At 43.1% G+C, this 18,235-nt stretch overlaps 1 protein-coding gene across 8 annotated transcripts in view; it reads left to right on the top strand.

The window, feature by feature from the left end:
• Positions 1 to 18,235, top strand: part of OFD1 (OFD1 centriole and centriolar satellite protein) — a 46,527-nt gene that overhangs the window by 10,462 nt on the left and 17,830 nt on the right. For 7 of the 8 annotated variants that reach the window (XM_044235269.1, XM_044235268.1, XM_044235270.1 and 4 more), the window contains 6 exons: positions 10,117 to 10,224; positions 11,972 to 12,108; positions 12,425 to 12,598; positions 14,635 to 14,741; positions 16,175 to 16,294; positions 18,106 to 18,179. In XM_044235269.1, coding sequence (XP_044091204.1) covers positions 10,117 to 10,224; positions 11,972 to 12,108; positions 12,425 to 12,598; positions 14,635 to 14,741; positions 16,175 to 16,294; positions 18,106 to 18,179 — 720 coding nt within the window. The remainder of the gene's footprint in view (positions 1 to 10,116; positions 10,225 to 11,971; positions 12,109 to 12,424; positions 12,599 to 14,634; positions 14,742 to 16,174; positions 16,295 to 18,105; positions 18,180 to 18,235) is intronic. The other variant, XM_044235272.1, reaches the window with a different exon arrangement.

Below are 18,235 nucleotides of genomic sequence, written 5' to 3'. Positions count from 1 at the left end.
TGCCCAGGGCACGAAGATCTAAGGGATATAGCGCTTATCTGTACCTTTCCTCTCCTTTTAGAAGGAAACTCGGGGCCTAAAGGGATATCAGTAAATAATCCACTTGTTATAGGTATTTCATATTCTCTTAAAAAATGGTTTTTCACCTTTATACACTGTCAAAATGCTTCTGGTTTGGAAAGACATGTGGTTAAAAGCTCTTCCCGGCTTCACCCAGCCTCCTAGTATAGGTTCTGAAATTCAGAAGAACTGCATAGTAGACATGTCAGGCATCCTCATGGCAAAATTTGGGTAGAACTCTTTGCTGACACGAAAATAGCTATTGTTAAAATGAAATAATTTTAAAAATTTGTGGCTTCCAATTAACAAAATGAGAATATAGAAAACACGTAGGAAGATATGTTGTGCCTGTTGTTTAGGCCCTAGCAGAGACCTGTATATAGTTTTATTTTACTCTGTCTTTCAAGTGTGCTGGGTTGTTGAATGGCTGTAGTACTTTCCCCCTAGATTACACTTACCCATCCTTTTCATCCCCAACTTCTCAGAGATACTAATGCCGAGAAAAAAGCTGTGTAGAGAATTTGGATGAGGCAGAAAATTTAAATATTGGCTCTTTATTTTCTGGAACTTAAAATCCAGTAACACAGTAACACAGTAGCTACGTTTATCAGCAGGATGGAACAGTGAGCCCAGAAATCAGTCTACACAAATACAGTTGACCCTTGGACAACACAGGGGTTAGGGGCTCTGACCACCCCCCACCAGGGCTGCTCTACAGTCCCAAATCCACTAGAATTGTTGACTCCCCCAAAACGAACAGCCTGCTGTTGACTGGAACCCTTACTGATAAACTGTCAACACATATTTCGTGTGTTAAATATATGATATACCATTCTCTCAAAGTAAGCTAGAGAAAAACATGTCATTAAGAATCAAAAAGAAAATACATTAGCAGTACTGACCTATATTGATTGAAAAAAATCCCCATATAAAGCCCGTGTTAAGGGTCAACTGTATAGTCAACTGATTTTTGATAAAGGGTGAAGGTATTTTTTTTTAATATTTTGTTTATTTATTTGACAGATCACAAGTAGGCAGAGAGGCAGGTTGGGGGGTGGGGAAGCAGGCTTCCTGCTGAGCAGAGAGCCCGATGTGGGGCTCGATCCCAGGACCCTGAGACCATGACCTGAGACGAAGGCAGAGGCTTAACCCATTGAGCCACCCAGGTGCCCAGGTGAAGGTATTTCAAGGGAGGAATGATGTCTGTTCCGTATGTGGTGCTGGAACAGTTGGACACTCATACACAAAAACGAACCTAGACACAGACCTTCTATCTTCTATAAGAATTAAAATAAATGGTAGATCTAATTTTAAGTATCAAACTATTAAACTTATTAAAAAGTTTAAACATTAAACTCAGAAAACATTAAAAAATGTATGTGACCTTCAGTTTGGTGATGAGATACAATATTAAAAGCATATATATGAAGAAAAAAATGGACCAGTTAGACTCTATTAAAATCAAAAACATCTGCTCTGAAAGACACGGAGCATGAAAAGACAAGCCCCAGACTGGGAGAAGATATTTGCAAAGACCGCATCTCCTAAAAGACATACCAAAAATATACAAAGAGGTCTTAAAGAGACAACACAGTTTAAAAATAGGTAAAGGATCTGAACAGACAAGTCACCAAAGAAGATCTGGAGATGGCAAGTAAGCATACAAAAAGATGTTCCATGGCACTTGTTTTTAGGGCAGTGCAGATTAAAACAACAAAGAGATCTCCCCATGCCCCTGTTAGAATGGCGGAAATCCAGACCTTACAACACAAACATGTTGGTGAGGATGCGGAGCCACAGGAACTCCCATTCGTTGATAGTGTCGCCGCGAAATGCTGTAGGCGTTTGGGGAGATCGGTGGTTTCTCCCAAAGCTAAACCTAGTCTTGCCATACCATCTGACAGTGATGCTCCTAGTTGTTTACCCAGCTGGTTGAAAAACTTAGGGCCATAAAGATCCCCAGACAGAAATGTTTATAGCAACTTTATCATAATTGCCAGAAATCGGGAGCAGCCAAATTGTTCTTCAGTAGGTGAATGGGTAAACAAGCTGTGGTACATCCAGACAGTGGAGTACTGTTTGGCTCAAAGGAATGAATTGTCAATCCATGCCAAAACGAAAGCTGGGGCACCTGGGTGGTGCGGCTGGTTAAGCTTCTGACTCTTGGTTTTGCCTCAGGTCATGATGTCAGGGTCTGGGATTGAGCCCTTCATCAGGCTCCTTGCTCAACGGGGAGCCTGCTTTTCCCTCTCCCTCTCCCCCTCCCCTCTGCTTGTTCTTGGGCTATCAAATAAAGTCTTAAAAAGTTGGGGGAAAAAAAAAAGATAGAACTATAGAGCTGGTCAGTGGGTTGGTGGTTGCCAGGGATTTGGACGGAAGGGGTGTAGGAGGTTGAATAGGTGAAGCATAGGGGATTTTTTAGGGTCCTGAAGGTATTTTGTAGGATACTGTAATGGTAGGATATATAGCTCTAGATATTGGTCAAAGCCTGTAGAACTTTATGTGTGCAGTTTCAGGAGGTCAGGTGATCCCAGGATGGAGTGCAGACTGCAAACCAACTGATAACCTCACCGGAGGGGATGGGAAAAAAAAGAACCTGAGCTTGACCAGCTTTGGAAATGAAACCGTGAGGCTAAAAGCAAATGAAACTGTATATAGGCACCGAGTTCAGGGTGATAGTTATTTCTCATGGAGGTACTGCTTAACAGTTTGGAAACCATGTACATGTGTGCTGGAACCGCCCAGTTAACCAGATGGGTAGTAGAGGGTGAGCGCTGAGTTTCTCAGCGTTTGGAGAGTGCAGCTTCACGGATCAGTAAGGGGAAGAGGCTGGAATGATCCGTGTGGGAGTGGATTTGTTGGAGCCCTCAGGATAAGCTCAAGTTTATCTTAATGTAGATGCAGAGGATATACAGAGGTATTTACAGATACATGTCTGCACAGGTTAGTGGAACACTTAGATTTCCTTTGTCCTGGAGGCTGAGAGGGCCTAGAGGCAGTGACCCCCCAGTAGCCACGAGCACGCCTAGTGCCCCGTTTGGAGCAGTACGATTTGGATTCCAATACCATTCTGTAATAATAGGAGCCAAGGCTGCCGGGAGCAACGGCTGATTCCAGGACTGGGGCAGAGAGTGTACAAGATGAGCCTGAATCTTTTATAGTGCTAAGATGAAAGGAAGGGCTTAATTAAAAAAAAAAAAAAAATCCACCATGAAAGACCTTCCAAAGGCCAAAGCTAGAACAAATGGAGCAACAAAATAAAATACTGGATTATATAAAAATGTTACATGATCACAGAGGAGTTGAAATACAATGTGTAAAATACCCCTGGGCCCATACCAATGTAAATGAATGCTTGACTAAATGAGAGTAGAGAATTCCTTCTTAGAGGGGATATATATTTCAGGGAGGGGAGAGGGGGGAAGTGAACTAATTAGGGGCCCTTGAATAGTACTACGGAACTGAGAAAAGGTGACCATTCTTCACCTAGAATGAGTGAGGGGGAAGGGCGCACCTCGGAAAATTACCAACTGCAGGATCTCGAAGAACATTTCTGCAATATGCCTGCCTTTTCTATAAAGGCAGAGCAGACACCCTGAGGATAATAGTAGCAGGAAGGTGTGAGGAGAGGACAGGAGGACTGGGAGGAAAAGGTCCGGAGATTAGTGGATGAGCCCAAGAGGAATGGCAAGCAATGGCTATGAAAGAACGGGTGTAGGTCACATTAGAGGAAGTGAGAAACAGTCGATTTTAAAGTCTTCAGAAAAGGGAAAAAACAAGAAGGTCTTTAACTTGGCTGATACAAAAGCCAAGTCCTTCCAGCTGTTTTAAGGAATAAAAAACTTCTAAATGTATACTCATGGTTTAAAAAAAAAAAAAGTTTCAAACTATTCAGAAAAGTATAAAGTGAAAGAAGAGTGGAAATTGCTGCCCGTGTTCTGTAATTTCCCTTTCTGCTGATACATAGAATGAATAGTTTATCCTACCAAAATTTTGTTTATGAATGTGAAAGTCTGTGTGATTAAAACACACGCATAATCATAAATGGGATTGTATTATCCTGTTTGGCAGTTTGCTAAACTTCTTAGTATATTCAGACTATTTATTTTTATCTTTATTTTTTTTAAGATTTTATTTATTTATTTGACAGAGATCACAACTAGGCAGAGAGGCAGGTAGAGAGAGGAGGAAGCAGGCTCCCCACGAAGCAGAAAGCCGATGTGGGGCTCGATCCCAGGACCCTGGAGTCAGGACCCTGGAGTCACGACCCTTGCCGAAGGCAGAGGCTTTAACCCACTGAGCCACCAGGTGCCCCAGATTAATTATTTTTAAAGAACATATTTAACCCCTATTGGTGGAGATTTTATTGTTACTGTTTTGCCACTGGAAGCAGTTGGTGTGTACAGCACACCGTTTGTGCACCTCTGGAAGTACAGCTGTGGAAATTTAGGAAAGCGGAATGATGAGGTCAAAGGGCATGTGCATTTGAGCATATAGAGACCCCGACAAAATTTCCTCCCAAGCGAACGAGCATGTCTATTTCCCCATTCCCCTGTTTGGAAGAGGTTGACTTCAACCCTCATGGATGACTTTGAGAGGTTCAGGAGTTCAGTGGGGGAAGTCACTGCACATGTGGTAGAAAATAGCAAGACAACTAGAATTGGAGCCTGCAGATGGGCCTGGACTGCTGCATCCTCAGGGTCAGACTTGAGCAGATGGGTTGCTTCTGACGGATGAGCAGAGGAAGTGGTTTTTGAGACGAAATCTAGTGACAAGGATGCCATGAAGGTTGTTGAAATGACAGCAAAGGGCTTACATTATTACATAAATGAAGTGCCAGGTTTCGAGAGGATTGACTCCAATTTTGAAAGCGGTTCTATTTTGAGTAAATCATGTGCTACAGAGAACTCATCGTGAAAGGAAGGGTCAGTGTGGCTGATTTTGGTGTTGTCTGGCTGTTGGCCATAGCCACCCCACCTCCAGCAACCCCCACCCTGATCCGTCATCAGCCATCAACACCAAGGCAAGACCCTCCACCAGCCAGACTGTGTGTGACTGGCCGAAAGCTCAGATGATGGCTAGCATTTTTTAGCAGTATTTTAAAATTAAGATAAGTATGTTGCTTTTTTTAGATATAATGAATGCTATTGCACACTTAGCAGACTCGAGTATAGTGGGAATATTACTTCTGTGTGTACTGGGAAACATTCATTGGACTTAATTCATTGTGATACTCACTGTATTGCACTGGTCTGAAACTGAAATGGCAGGATCACGAAGGTGTTCCTGTTTGTTTTTAATGGATGTGCCCCACTTAATTTAATGCCATAATTGATGAATCCAGCAGCATTATGGACAATGCAATCATGAACATTATTTTATGTGTGTATATATATGTATACACACATATATACACACATGTATATATGTTTATATGTATATATACATACACACGTTTTTCAACAAAAATGTATTTGTATAATAATACAAAATGCAGAAATTACAGCTCGGTGAAACCATCAAAAAATAAATGTACCCAGGAAATATCTCCCAGCACAAGAAATAGAACAATGCCAGCATCCCAGAAGCCTCTCTCGTATTTTTCCCAATCACTACGCTTTCCCTGTGTCCCAGTCTCCACTGCTATTCTGATATCTAGCACCGTGGATTGTTAATGCCTGTTTCTACACTTTATATGCATGGGCTCCTGCAATATGTCATGAGTATGGCTTCTTTCTATCAGCGTTAAGACGTTGATTCAGACTACTTTAGCATTGGTTTGTTTATATTAATTGCTATGTATTATTTCATTGCCTGAGTATACTGTTATTTTTTTATTCAATTAATGTAGTGGTATATTAGTTTCAGGTGTACAGTGTGATGATTCAATAGTTCTATATATTTCTCAGTACTAATTGTAACAAGTATACTCTTAATCCCCTTTGTCTGTTTCACTCATCTCCCCACCCACCTCCCCTCTGGCAACCATTAGTTCTCTGCATTTGAATCTGTCTCTTTTTCCTTTGTTTTTCCATTCATTTCTTAAATTCCACAAGGAGATAAAGTCATATGATAGTTGTTTCTCTGACATTTCACTTAGCATTATACCCTGTATGTCCATGTTATTGCAAACGGCAAGATTCCATTCTTTTTAATGGCTGAGTGACAATTCCGTTGTGGGCCTATCTTCTTTATCCATTCATCTATTGAGGGGCGCCTGGGTGGCTCAGTGGGTTAAAGCCTCTGGCTCAGGTTCTGATCTCAGGGTCCTGGGATCGAGCCCCGCATTGGGCTCTTTGCTCAGCAGGGAGCCTGCTTCTCCCTCACTCTCTGCTTGCCTCTCTGCCTACTTGTGATCTCTCTCTCTGTCAAATAAATAAATAAAATCTTGAAAAACAGAAAGCCACTTGAGTGTTTCTGTATCTTGCTTGTTGTAAATGAAGCTACAGTAAACAAAGGGGTGCATAGATCTTTTCAAAGTAGTGCTTTTGTATGCTTTGGGTAAATACCAGTACTGGAATTACTGGATCATATGGTGATTCTGTTTCTAATTTTTTTTTTTTTTAGATTTTATTTATTTATTTGACAGAGAGAGATCGCAAGTAAGCAGAGATGCAGGCAGAGAGAGAGAGAGGGAAGCAGGCTCCCCGCTGAGCAGAGAGCCCGATGCGGGACTCGATCCCAGGACCCTGAGATCATGACCCGAGCCGGAGGCAGTGGCTCAACCCACTGAGCCACCCAGGCGCCCCTGTTCCTAATTTTTGGAGGAACCTCCATACTATTTCCCACAGTGGCTGCACCCATTTGCATTTGCACCAGCAGTGCACTAGGGTTCCCTTTTCTCCACATTCTTGCCAGCACTTGTTGTCTCTTGTGCTGTTGCTTTTAGCCATTGGGAGAGGTATGCGGTGAGAGCTGCTTGTGGCTTTGTTTGCATTTCCCTGATGATGAGTGATGCTGAGCATCTTTTCATGTGTCTGTTGGCCATCTGGATGGTTTTGGAAAGATGTGTGTTCAGGTCCTCTGCCCATTTATTTATCAGATCATTCTGTTGTGTTGAATTGTGTAAGTCCTTTATAGATTTTGGACTTTAATCCCTTTTGGGGCGTATCATTTGCAAGGGTTTTCTGCCATTTGGTAGGTTGCCCTTTTGTTTTGTTGATGGTTTCCTTTGCTGTGCAAAAGCTCATTATTTTGATGTAGTCTCAGTGGTTTAATTTTGCTTTTGTTGCCTTTGCCTGAGGAGACTTATCTAGAAAACTGTTTCTACAGCTGATGCCAGAGGTATTACAGCCAGTGTTTTCTTGGGAATTTTATGGTTTTAGGTCTCACGTTTAGGACTGTAATCCATTTTGAGCCTGTTTTTGTGTGTGGTATAAGAAAGTGGTCCAGTTTCATTGTTTTGCATGTAGCTATCCATTTGTTTGTTTGTTTGTTTTAAAGATTTTATTTATTTATTTGACAGAGATCACAAGTAGACAGAGAGGCAGGCAGAGAGAGAGGGGGAAGCAGGCTTCCTGCTGAGCAGAGAGCCCGATGCGGGTGAGATCATGCCCTGAGTCGAAGGCAGCGGCTTAACCCACTGAGCAACCCAGGCGCCCAATTTGTTGAAGAGCTTCACCTTCCCCACGATATATTCTTGTCTCCTTTGTTGTAGGAGTTCACACTTAATTGACCAGATAAGCATGGGTTTATTTCTGAGCTCTCCTTTGGGTTCCATTATCTATGTGTATGATGTTGTGCCAGTGCCATACTGTTTTGATTACTACAGCTTTGTAGTATATCTTGCAGTCTGGAATTGTGATACGTCCAGCTTCGTTCTTCTTTCTAAAGGTTGTTTTGGCTCTTTGTAGTTCCATACAAATTTTAAGATTATTCTAGTTCTATGAAAAATGCTGTTGGTATTTCGATAGACATTGCATTGAATCTGTAGGTTGTTTTGGTTAGTATGAACCTTTTAACAGTACTGGTTCTTTCAGTTCGTGAGCATGAAATATCTTTCCATTTGTGTCATCTTCAATTTCTTTCATCAGTATTTTATAGTTTCATAGTGTAGGTCTTTCAGCTCCTTCATTAAGTTTATTTCTTTTTTTTTTTAAGATTTTATTTATTTATTTGACAGAGAGAGATCACAAATAGGCAGAGAGGCAGGCAGAGAGAGAGAGGAGGAAGCAGGCTCCCTGCTGAGCAGAGAGCCTGATGCGGGACTCGATCCCAGGACCCCGAGATCATGACCCGACCCAAAGGCAGTGGCTTAACCCACTGAGCCACCCAGGCGCCCCACATTAAGTTTATTTCTAGGTATTTTACTTCTGGTGCTATTGTAAATGCCATTATTTTAATTTAAAAAAAAAATAAACCTGCTTTGTTGAGAGAGTTTTATCATGAATGGATGTTGTACTTTGCTAAATGCTTTTTCTTCGCAAATTGAGATGAGCATATGGTTTTTATCTTTTCCATTGTTAATGTGATATATCACCTTGATTGATTTGCAGATATTTGTACCACACTTGTTTATCTGTGGAATAAATCCCACTTGATCACAGTGAATAATTTTTGTAACGTTGGATTTGATTTGCCAATATTTTGTTGAGGATTTTTACATCTGTGTTCATCAGAGATATTGGCCTATAGTCTTTTGTGGCTTTTTGTTTGGTTTGTGCTTTGTTTTGGTAGTGTCTTTATCTGATTTTGGTATTGGTAATTCTGGCCTTGTGGAATGAATTTGGAATCTTCCCTTGCCCTCTGTTTTTGGTAATAGTTTTATCTTTATTTTTTTCAAAGATTTTATTTATTTATTTGAAAGAGAGCAAGCACGGGCAGGTGGAGGGGCGGAAGCAGGGAGCCCAACACGGGGCTCGATCCCAGGACCCTGGGATTATGACCTGAGCTGAAGGCAGAGACTTAACCCACTGAGCCCCTAGGTGCCCCTAGATTTCCTATTCTTGATTCAGTTTTCAAGGTTATATGTTTTTAGGAATCGATCCATTTCTTCCTGGTTGTCCAATTTGTGGGCATATTTGTGGGTTAATTGCTCTGCTGTGGCTGTTACTTAGGTATGCCCGTGGGAGGAGGTGAGCTTATAATCTTCTTTCTTTGCCATCTTCCCAGAAGTCCTATATGCCTGTTTTTTGTTTTGTTTTTTAAGATTTTATTTATGTATTTGACAGAGATCACAAGTAGGCAGAGAGGCAGGCAGAGAGAGAGGAAGCAGTCTCCCTGCCGAGCAGAGAGCCCGATATGGGGCATGATCTCAGGACCCTGGGATCATGACCTGAACCAAAGGCAGAGGCTTTAACCCACTGAGCCACCCAGGCACCCCTGTGCCTGTGTTTTTAATCTCAGCAATCTTACTGGGAAAATGCAGTCTCTCTGTTGTAATTTATTACAGCAAATAAATTGCATTTATTTATAATTTTGTTCACATTTGATAGTTAAACATATTTTTGTGTAAACTTTGTCCATGTCTTGTCCCATTTTTCCATTTGTTCTTACTGGTTGTAAGAGCAGTTTGATACTATGAAAATTAGTCCTCTGTTTCCATATTATTACCGCAGATGTTTTTTTCCAGTGTATCACTTGTCTCTTGACTTTATTTCATGCTGTATAGGTTTCTGATTTTTACGTTGTTAGACTGATATTTATCCTTATTGTTTCTAGGTTTTGTGCCATGTTCGCAAAGGCCTTTCCTTAGAAATCATTCTTAAAAGATATAGAATGGAGAAAAGGATAATTTTTAAAAAATTTTTCTTTTTTTTTTAGGATTTTATTTATTTATTTGACAGACAGAAATCACAAGTAGGCAGAGAGGCAGAGAGGCAGGGAGAGAGAGATGGGAAAGTAGGCTCCCCGCTGAGCAGAGCTCCCAATGTGGGGCTGAACCCCAGGACTCCGGGATCATGACCTGAGCCGAAGGCAGAGGCTTACCCCACTGAGCCACCCAGGGGCCCCAAGGATAATGATTTAAAACCAAGATTATATAAACAGTGACTGAGCAATGGTTAAATGAAAGAAATTGGTGCCGTGAAACTATATTATACGCTTTGTTTCTTTTAGGTTTTCTCATGCAATTTTTAAGAGAATTGGCAGAATATCATCAGTCCAAAGCGAGCCGTGATATGGAAACGCAGACAAATTCAACATTTCCTAGCAAAGACTCTCTTGGTAACTGTAGCCTTCTTTCAGAATTTTAATTATTCTGTTTTCTCTTCAAATGACAATGACTTGATTTACTATATTATGAGCTTGTTCCTTGACCGGGAGGGATGCAACCCACAGGTCGGGGGGGGGGGGCTTGTTTCCTCTGGCATCACTGTGGGAAGGGACCTGAACTTCTCTCCAGTACTGCTTCCTCCTCTTGCGACTGCCAAGGCTATACCTTCCACGTCTCAAGGGAACTCCAAAGGCCCATGTTCTTCCTTGTGTGTTGCATTCAACCTCTCTGAACTGGCAGGTTCTTCCCTGTGTCTCATCTAACTTAATTTTATAGCCACTACCTGAGAAAATCCTAGACGACTTGCACTGTAGAAAACTAGAGAAGTTAGTGGTGTATCACTTTAGTTTATAGTTAAGGAAATGGGGGCCCACAGAGGAAGAGCAGCTTGGAAGCAAGTATGGGGCAGAACTGATATTAGAGTCCAGGTTTTCTGAAATTATGTGATTAATCGATTTCTTGGCCCTTCCCGAGTCTTAAGGAGTAATGGTGCTTTTAACCTATAAGAAGATAAGCCTATAATCTGTAAAAGTTACACTGTATAACGAGGCCTTTAATTTATTTTGGCATAGCTTGTATTCCATTAGGAACATGGTATGTGCTTATTCTAGAGCAGTGCTGTCCAATAATATGAGCCACATGTTTAATTTTTAATGGCCTAGTAGCCATAGTAAAGAAAAAACAAAAAACCCACAGGTGACTTTGTTTTCATATATTTTATTTAACTCAATATGACCAAAATATTCCAACATGTAATCAATATTAAAAAAAACGAATAAGATTAGTTTAGATCAAATTTCTTATGTTCAGTCCTTAAAGTCTGGTGTGTCTTTTACACTTAGAGCACATGTCAGTTCAGATGGTCATATTTTGTCTACCCAGTGGCCTCCTGCGCCTAGAGAGTTCTGTATTGAACAGTAACAATTACAGAGCATTTGGAAAATACAGAAAGGACAACGGAAAGTATGTTTAAAATTCTCTACAGGGATGAACACTGCTGGTACCTCTGCCAGCCTTTTACCCTGCGTATCTTCTTTGGTGGGTGTTGGTGGTGGTCCTCTAGGTGGAGGTTTGCATGTGGCTCACGCTGATCCGCTATTGGTTTGAGGGCTCTGGGTACTGGAGATGGCAGGAGACTGCGGGACAGTCCGTGGGCCTGGTCTTAGTCCCCGTTAGGCTGTCACATAGTTGCTTAGTCCTCTAGGACTCCCTTAAACTGTAGGGGGCACTTTCCTTTCCTAGAAAGGAGAGGAGTTGAAGTACATGATATTTGGTTATTTTAAGGTGTTTTGAACGTGTGAGTCACTCCTTTAACTAGAGTCCGCTGGAAGTGCTCTCTGCCTTGGCACTTAGGGACTGGAAAGAGAAACCAGTGTTTTCTGGCTTATACTGTACGCTTTGCTTCCTTTGCCCCTGACATTTGAGGATGAAAAATTTCCAACACACAGAAAGGTGGAAACAGTTGGAAGCTGAACACTCGTGTACTTGATTCTCCCAGTAAATTTGTGTGATACTTGCTCAAGCCTTTGTTTGTCCCATCCGTTAATCCGTCTTAATTTTTTGATGTTTCAGAGTCAGTGGCAGAGATCCCTGCACTTCCCCCTAAGTATACTCTTCGCTTTTGAACAGAGCTCTAGCCTCGTGCTCACCGGGCCGCATCTCTCTATCCTAACTTCCCGTGTTGTTGTTTTTTAATAGTGAAAAAGCTTCAGCTCATTGATGATCAGTTTGCTGATGCTTACCCTCGGTGTCCCAAGTTAGAATCTTTAGAACTAAAGTTAAATGCATATAAGAGAGAAATAGAACAGCAGCTTCGGGAAGAAATGTGTCAAAAGGTAAGTTGTATCTTGTTGCTCTTAGCAAGGGTGATACTGGTGCTTCTCTTTTAATGTCTTAGTCTTGGGTATAAGGGAGAAAATGTGGAATCTTTACTAATGAATGTGATAAACCATTGCACATAGGATTCTATCTAATTAATGTCATTTTTTGGTGCTTTTTGAATGACCGCTACAGGTACAGTGAATGAGAGGAAACAAGAGTTAAACTGAATGTATTTAAGTGCAGCATTCGTGTTAACTCTAACCATCAAGAGAGAAGTTATTTCTTTAGCATAGTTATTGGTATTTACAGTTATTTGTAATCAATTGGCAGTTTAAGTATTTTAAAGATACGGAAATAGCAAAAGTTAAAATGGAAGAGAAAAGAAAGGCTGAGAGGGAATTAGCTGAGTTCCGGAACGAACTGGAGCGAGCTTGTCAAGCAAAATCTGAAGTCCTCATTTCTCGGGAAAAGATGGCCCTTGAGAGAATTCAAAAGCACCAAGAGGTAACATTTTAAAATTATTTACTGGGTGTCTGTTTCCTGCAGCTCTTAGTAGAGGGGCTCAAGGTCCGAGACTGGGATGGGACAGTTGGTCAGACAGGACAGAGCCCTATGAGAGTGCTAGGGATTGGGCTCAAGGGCACAAGTAGAAGGATCGGCCTAGAAGTGGTCTGCAGACTTCATTCCTCCGAAATTGCTGGAAGGAAAGAACTGTGAGTGCGAACATCCATGTGGGGATTGTGAGAAACCCGCACTGAATAAGCTTCGTCCTCTTGGGCAGGTTTGAGGGTTGGGGGGCAGCTCCTAGAAGAGGATCAGTTGCGGAACGGCTGTGTGGGGGGAGAGGCAGAGCAGCGCCCCAAAGCAGACAGGACGGCCGGCGCCGTGTTGAGGGCCCAGCTGAGACGGCAGCCTGCGCCTGGTACCGACCAAACCGGGCGCTTGTGGGCGATTGTCCTGTTCCCGTTCTTGGGAGGCCTTTAAGGTCAGCGAGGGTAGAAAGAGGCCCTTGTGGAGTGGAGCTTTATAGAGCTGAAGTGACTTGGCTTGACAAAGGCAGCCTGTTTAATTAAAGATTTTGGGGTTCAGTGGGGGTGGTGATGGGAGCCAGTGGGGAAGCTGCAAACCCAGGGGAGAAGGGAGGGCCCGACCTCAAGGACTAGGTCAGGAGCACGGAGGATAAGTGTGGGTGGGCCAGGAGGTTAGGGTTTCAGGCCGACTGGCAACAACACGCTGTGTGCTGCCATTGGGTCAAAGCGCGGGGTCCCCAGAGTGGCGGAGGCCAGGCCTGCATTAGTCAGCCAGGTGGCTGTTTGATCTTCTCTCGCGGAAAGTGATGGCACGGGAGGTGGAAAGGTTGTGGCGTGCAGGAGGCATGGGTCCATTCTTCTAGGAAGATCCAGTTCCTTTCGCGAGGGGCTGTCTTTGACCTGCCCGGATTGGGACCACTGTTGCCTGTGTCCTCTGGGCGCAGCTGCTGCGGTCCGGAGCTCTTGATCGGGCTTCACGGTCACACCCAGTCGGCTCATGCTGACCGCACCCCAGTATGATTTTGTTTACCGTATCTGGTGATTGGGCTCCTCCAAAAATAAATGTGGGCGGCACCGTCTGTCTTTGAGATGATTGGATTATGTTTAGATAAATAAGGGCATCCTCAAGTCGGTCACCCGGTGACTGACTCGTTCAGCAGGGTCGGCTACCAGACCAGAATGTTCATTTAGTTAACTGATGCTATGAGGGCTCTGGACAGGAGGGCCCTCCTCACGCACAGCCTCGTGTCTTTCTTCCACCACCCGGAATGCCCTTCTCCTTCTGTCTCTGATGAAACGTTCTTGGCCTTCAAAATCCGCCTTGAATGTTACCTGCCTTGAATGTGACTCCTTCCCTGGTCTACTGACCCATTCGGCTGCCGCTCCGGCCGGGGTCTTTCTGTAGTTCGGTTGTAACATCCTCACGGCATCGTCTGATGATTTCTCTCTCCCCGACTAAACTGTGAATTTTGGAAAGGTGGGACCTGTATCTCTGCGTCTTTCTCTGGCCAGCTCCAAGAGTGCTGTTTGACATGGGCTAGGTATTCTGTGAAGCCTTTTGCTCAGTGAACGCACAAATGGAAGTGAGGCCCATTCCTTCAGCTTGCTACTGCTAAGTCAGAATGACTTCGGAACGGGAACTTTCTGACAGCAACAGAACCAGGAGCATTCTAGTCTTCTGGAACTTTATTGCTGAATATACATTTTGTCATTCCTTTCCTTGCTGAAGCACTTACCAAATTTTAAGTGTATGAGAGATACTATGTAGAATAAATAGACGAGGGATGTTAGGAATACAGGCTAATGGAGTTTCACAGTTATTGAAGGAGGGAACACATGTTTGGGTGAGGAATTAGGAAAAGCGTACCTCCAGTCGGAGCCTCTTGAAAGGGAAATTGTGGCACTAAAGGTCTGGAGTTTGTTCTCCAGAACTTAGGAAACAGGACGTTAGTTCAGATCTGTTTTATTTTCTTTAGCTTGCTTACTGAAAATTAACGCTTTCTTACACAGATGGAAACCAGAGAAATTTATGCTCAGAGGCAGCTTCTACTAAAAGATATAGATTTGCTAAGAGGCAGAGAAGCGGAGCTGAAGCAGCGAATGGAAGCTTTTGAATTGTGAGTAACGGGCATTTGTTTTGCATATTCAGAATGAATGAGATTTTAAAGAACTAAATAGGTGTCTTAATAGTCCGATCCTAATTGCCAAGTTTTTGGATGTAAAAGTGACAACACCTGGTTTTAAAAGGCACAAGAGAAACAAAAACTAGGGTTTCATTGATGAAATCTTAGACATTGGGGGAAAGCAGAATGAGGCACCATCATCGGGCTACAGTAAGACCAGACACATAATTTGAAGAACCTAATGATGCTTTGACAAATCCCACGTTTCTCACTTACGGGCCGTCATTCAGCTCTCAGAGTTGCACGCGCACATAGCAGTTTCTGTTTCTTTAAACTGTTTCTCCTGGTGTCGTGTTACTTTTCTAAGTGCTCATGGGTGTATCAGCCTTCAGATTTTACCTGGGATTAATAGCAGGCTCACCAGTCTGTAGTTGGTGGAATGAGCTCTCTTTCCCATTTGGGATCTTGACATTCATAGATACTCCAGAAGTCCGATTTTATTTAAGTTTGTTTCCATCTTCTTCAATGTTTTTTCATTCTTATAGGCTCTGTTCATTTGATTTTTTCTCTCTGCCTTTCTTATTCTCCTTTTCGTGGTATAGAAGTGGCACATGGATAATGAGAGAGAAAAGTAAAGGGACAAAATGTGTGCAGATTATTGGTTACATAATCATGATTATATTGTCATTTCCTTACCTCCACCTCCTCGACTCCTCCCGTCTAAGCGTGTTAAACTAAAGTGGATTTAATGCGCCTTTGCCTTCCAGATTAGCCAGCAGAGGGAGCGCTAACACAAAGGATTTATCCTTTGCTTGGAACAGGCGGTGTTTATAGGTCTCACTGTGGTTTGGTTCTAAGTACCTGTGAATTCCTGGCTCCAGAGTTGGTTTTGTGGGTGATGGGGCGGGGGTGGGGAAGGTCTCACCATGAGAAGCACTCCGTTCTCCGGATTTGGAGGTTCTGAAGCACCCATCTATTGTTTGCTCTTTCTTTTGGCATTCTTCGACATTCAGTTGATGGATTATTAAATGCCAAAAACGAATCTTCTATTTATAATTCTTATGGGCTCATCAATTAAGTCTCACAGTTAGAAATAACATTCTAGAAGAAATAAGCATTTAAGTACACTAGAGTTTGGGTTGTAGCTTTGTGACTAAAAACATCACTCTTTCATCCCTAAATTGATGATGGCCATCGATTCGCTGGAACCTCTTTTTGAGTGTGGTAAGAGACCACTTTGATCTTACTACATTCACCCTCCCCATAGCCAGGAGCCACTGGATAATTCATTCCATCTGCTAGTTGATGAACTAAGTCAGTTTATTAAGTAGATGGAGGAACTAAAACAGGTGGTTTTTTCCCCTTAAATTTGTTACTTCAGATATTGTGATTTTCTTATTTGCTTTTTCTGTTTTTGCTAATTTCAGGGCTCAGAGGCTGGAAGAGGAAAAAAATAAAAGCATAGCTGACGCACTTAGGAAGAAGGAGCTGGATATAAAGGGCATTGAGGAGAGCTATGACCAGAAGCTCAAGAATGAACTTCTCAAGTAATTGCTTGGCACTGCTAAAGGAATCCTGTGTTCCATTAAGTTGCTAGAAACATAGCAACACTGATGAAATAGATAAGATGGACGGTTTATGGCAACATTTGGTGTTTAAAAAAATACACGTTTTCATTGATAGTCGCGCCTTTCCCATGAATGTTTAAGATGGTACCTTTAAAAAGGTACAGAGAATGGCATCCTCTGCTCATTCTTACTTGTAGTTTCTCTGACACTGACTGAAGGTTTATGGTTTGCTTCAGTTTTTAGGGCACGTTAGGATTTGCTCGGTTTTCACAGCTGAGCAGCTGCAATCGCCTCACGCTGGCACGAAGATGGGGATAGGCCACGATTTCTCCCGTGGCCTTCTTCCTGGTTACAGCGTTTGTCACTGAACGTGTGCTTGGTATTCCTTCAAGGTTCTGCCAAGTCCGAATCCAGAAAAAGGGTTAGCTCTGTGAAGTTAAACACAGCATAGAAGAGGAGAAGATGGACAGGTGTAGTCCCTGGGGCTTTCCCGTAGCCTGCGTTGTGTGTTCTGGTGAATAGTGTCTTTGTGCAAAGACGTAAAGCCCGTATGGTGGCTTTCCCGACCGTGTGGCATGGCAGCTGGCGCACAGAGTGCTGTCTTAGTACTGACTAAGTGCGTGTGGACTGAAGCGGTGGCTCCGCTCAGCTCCTCTGGCCGTGTCTTAGTCATTGCCCTCTTTAGAATTTTTGAGAGAGAGAGAGAATGAGAGAGGGAGGGAACAAGCAGGGAGGAGGGTTAGAGAGACCGGGAGAAGCAGACTCACAGCTGAGCAGGGAGCCCGATGTCGGTCTCCATCCCAGGACCCGAGATCACGACCTAAGCTGCAGGCAGACGCTTAACTGACCGAACCACGTAGGCGCCCCCGACTGGCCTCACCTTATTGCCTTGCCCATAACTTGTCCTGGGTCTTCCACTCCGGAGTACCCACAAAGGTCTCTGGAGGTTATTCTTTAAAAGAATTCTGTTAAAAAAGAAAAGTAGCACCTTTTCATATATCACTTTTGAAATGATGAGTCTCATCTATGTATTGCGTCTGCTCCTCTAACATACCAGCGAACACTGAATACATCTAGTTGTTACACACATTTTTCTTTCCTTATTCCTCACAGTTTGCTAGCTTTGCCCAGTCATGGATAGAGTGAACTGTTTGGTATCACTTGTCGGGCTTTGGGTGTCCTCAGATGACTTTCGCAGGTGTCGAAGTTGGGAGAAAATCACAGGATTGCTTCTCCTTCCTTTCTCTGACCTCTGAACCAGAAAGTCAGCTGGTAACGGCTCGTGGAGGTGGCTGAAGCCGCATGAGCTGCGCCTTGGGTATCGCTAATTCGGGTCTAATGCTGTTGGCAGTTGGCGCTCAGTACCGTGCTCCTCCTTGAAGGGCAAAAGTGCGTATCTTAGAGGGGGGAGAAAGGATGGGGGAATTGGATGGCAAGTGACTGACTTGGTTATCATTTGGGATCTAGAGTGTCACGCACACTGTAAGTTGACCTAAATTTACTACCTCGTGTCAGTCGAGACCAACTGAGAAATAATTGCTCTCAGTAACCTCACAACAACATCGGGACCCTTGATTTTTGTGTGATTGAGTTTTGGGACTTGATTAACAGGATCGCAGCCGGGTTTTATGGACCTTCTATGTTCAGATCCCTGGCTTTTGTCTTGAGAGAGCCTGAGGTTTACCTGTTGTCACCTTGGGGTCCCCGGTGCCGTAGATAAGCTCATGTGTTGACGGCAGTCTGTCCAGGAAAGCGACCAGGAGCTCATTTTTGGTTCTTCTGATTGGCAGGTATCAACTTGAACTAAAGGATGACTATATCACCAGAACTAACAGGCTGATTGAAGAGGAAAGGAAGAATAAAGGTGACTCTGGGGGCAAGCTGTATTTTTCAGCACTGATACAGGCTGTTAGCTTTCCT

Source organism: Neovison vison, chromosome X (genome assembly GCF_020171115.1).
Source record: "Neovison vison isolate M4711 chromosome X, ASM_NN_V1, whole genome shotgun sequence".
NCBI lineage: Eukaryota > Metazoa > Chordata > Mammalia > Carnivora > Mustelidae > Neogale > Neogale vison.
The sequence above is the reverse complement of the archived record's forward strand: the minus strand, read 5'-3'. Positions and strand labels throughout refer to the sequence as shown.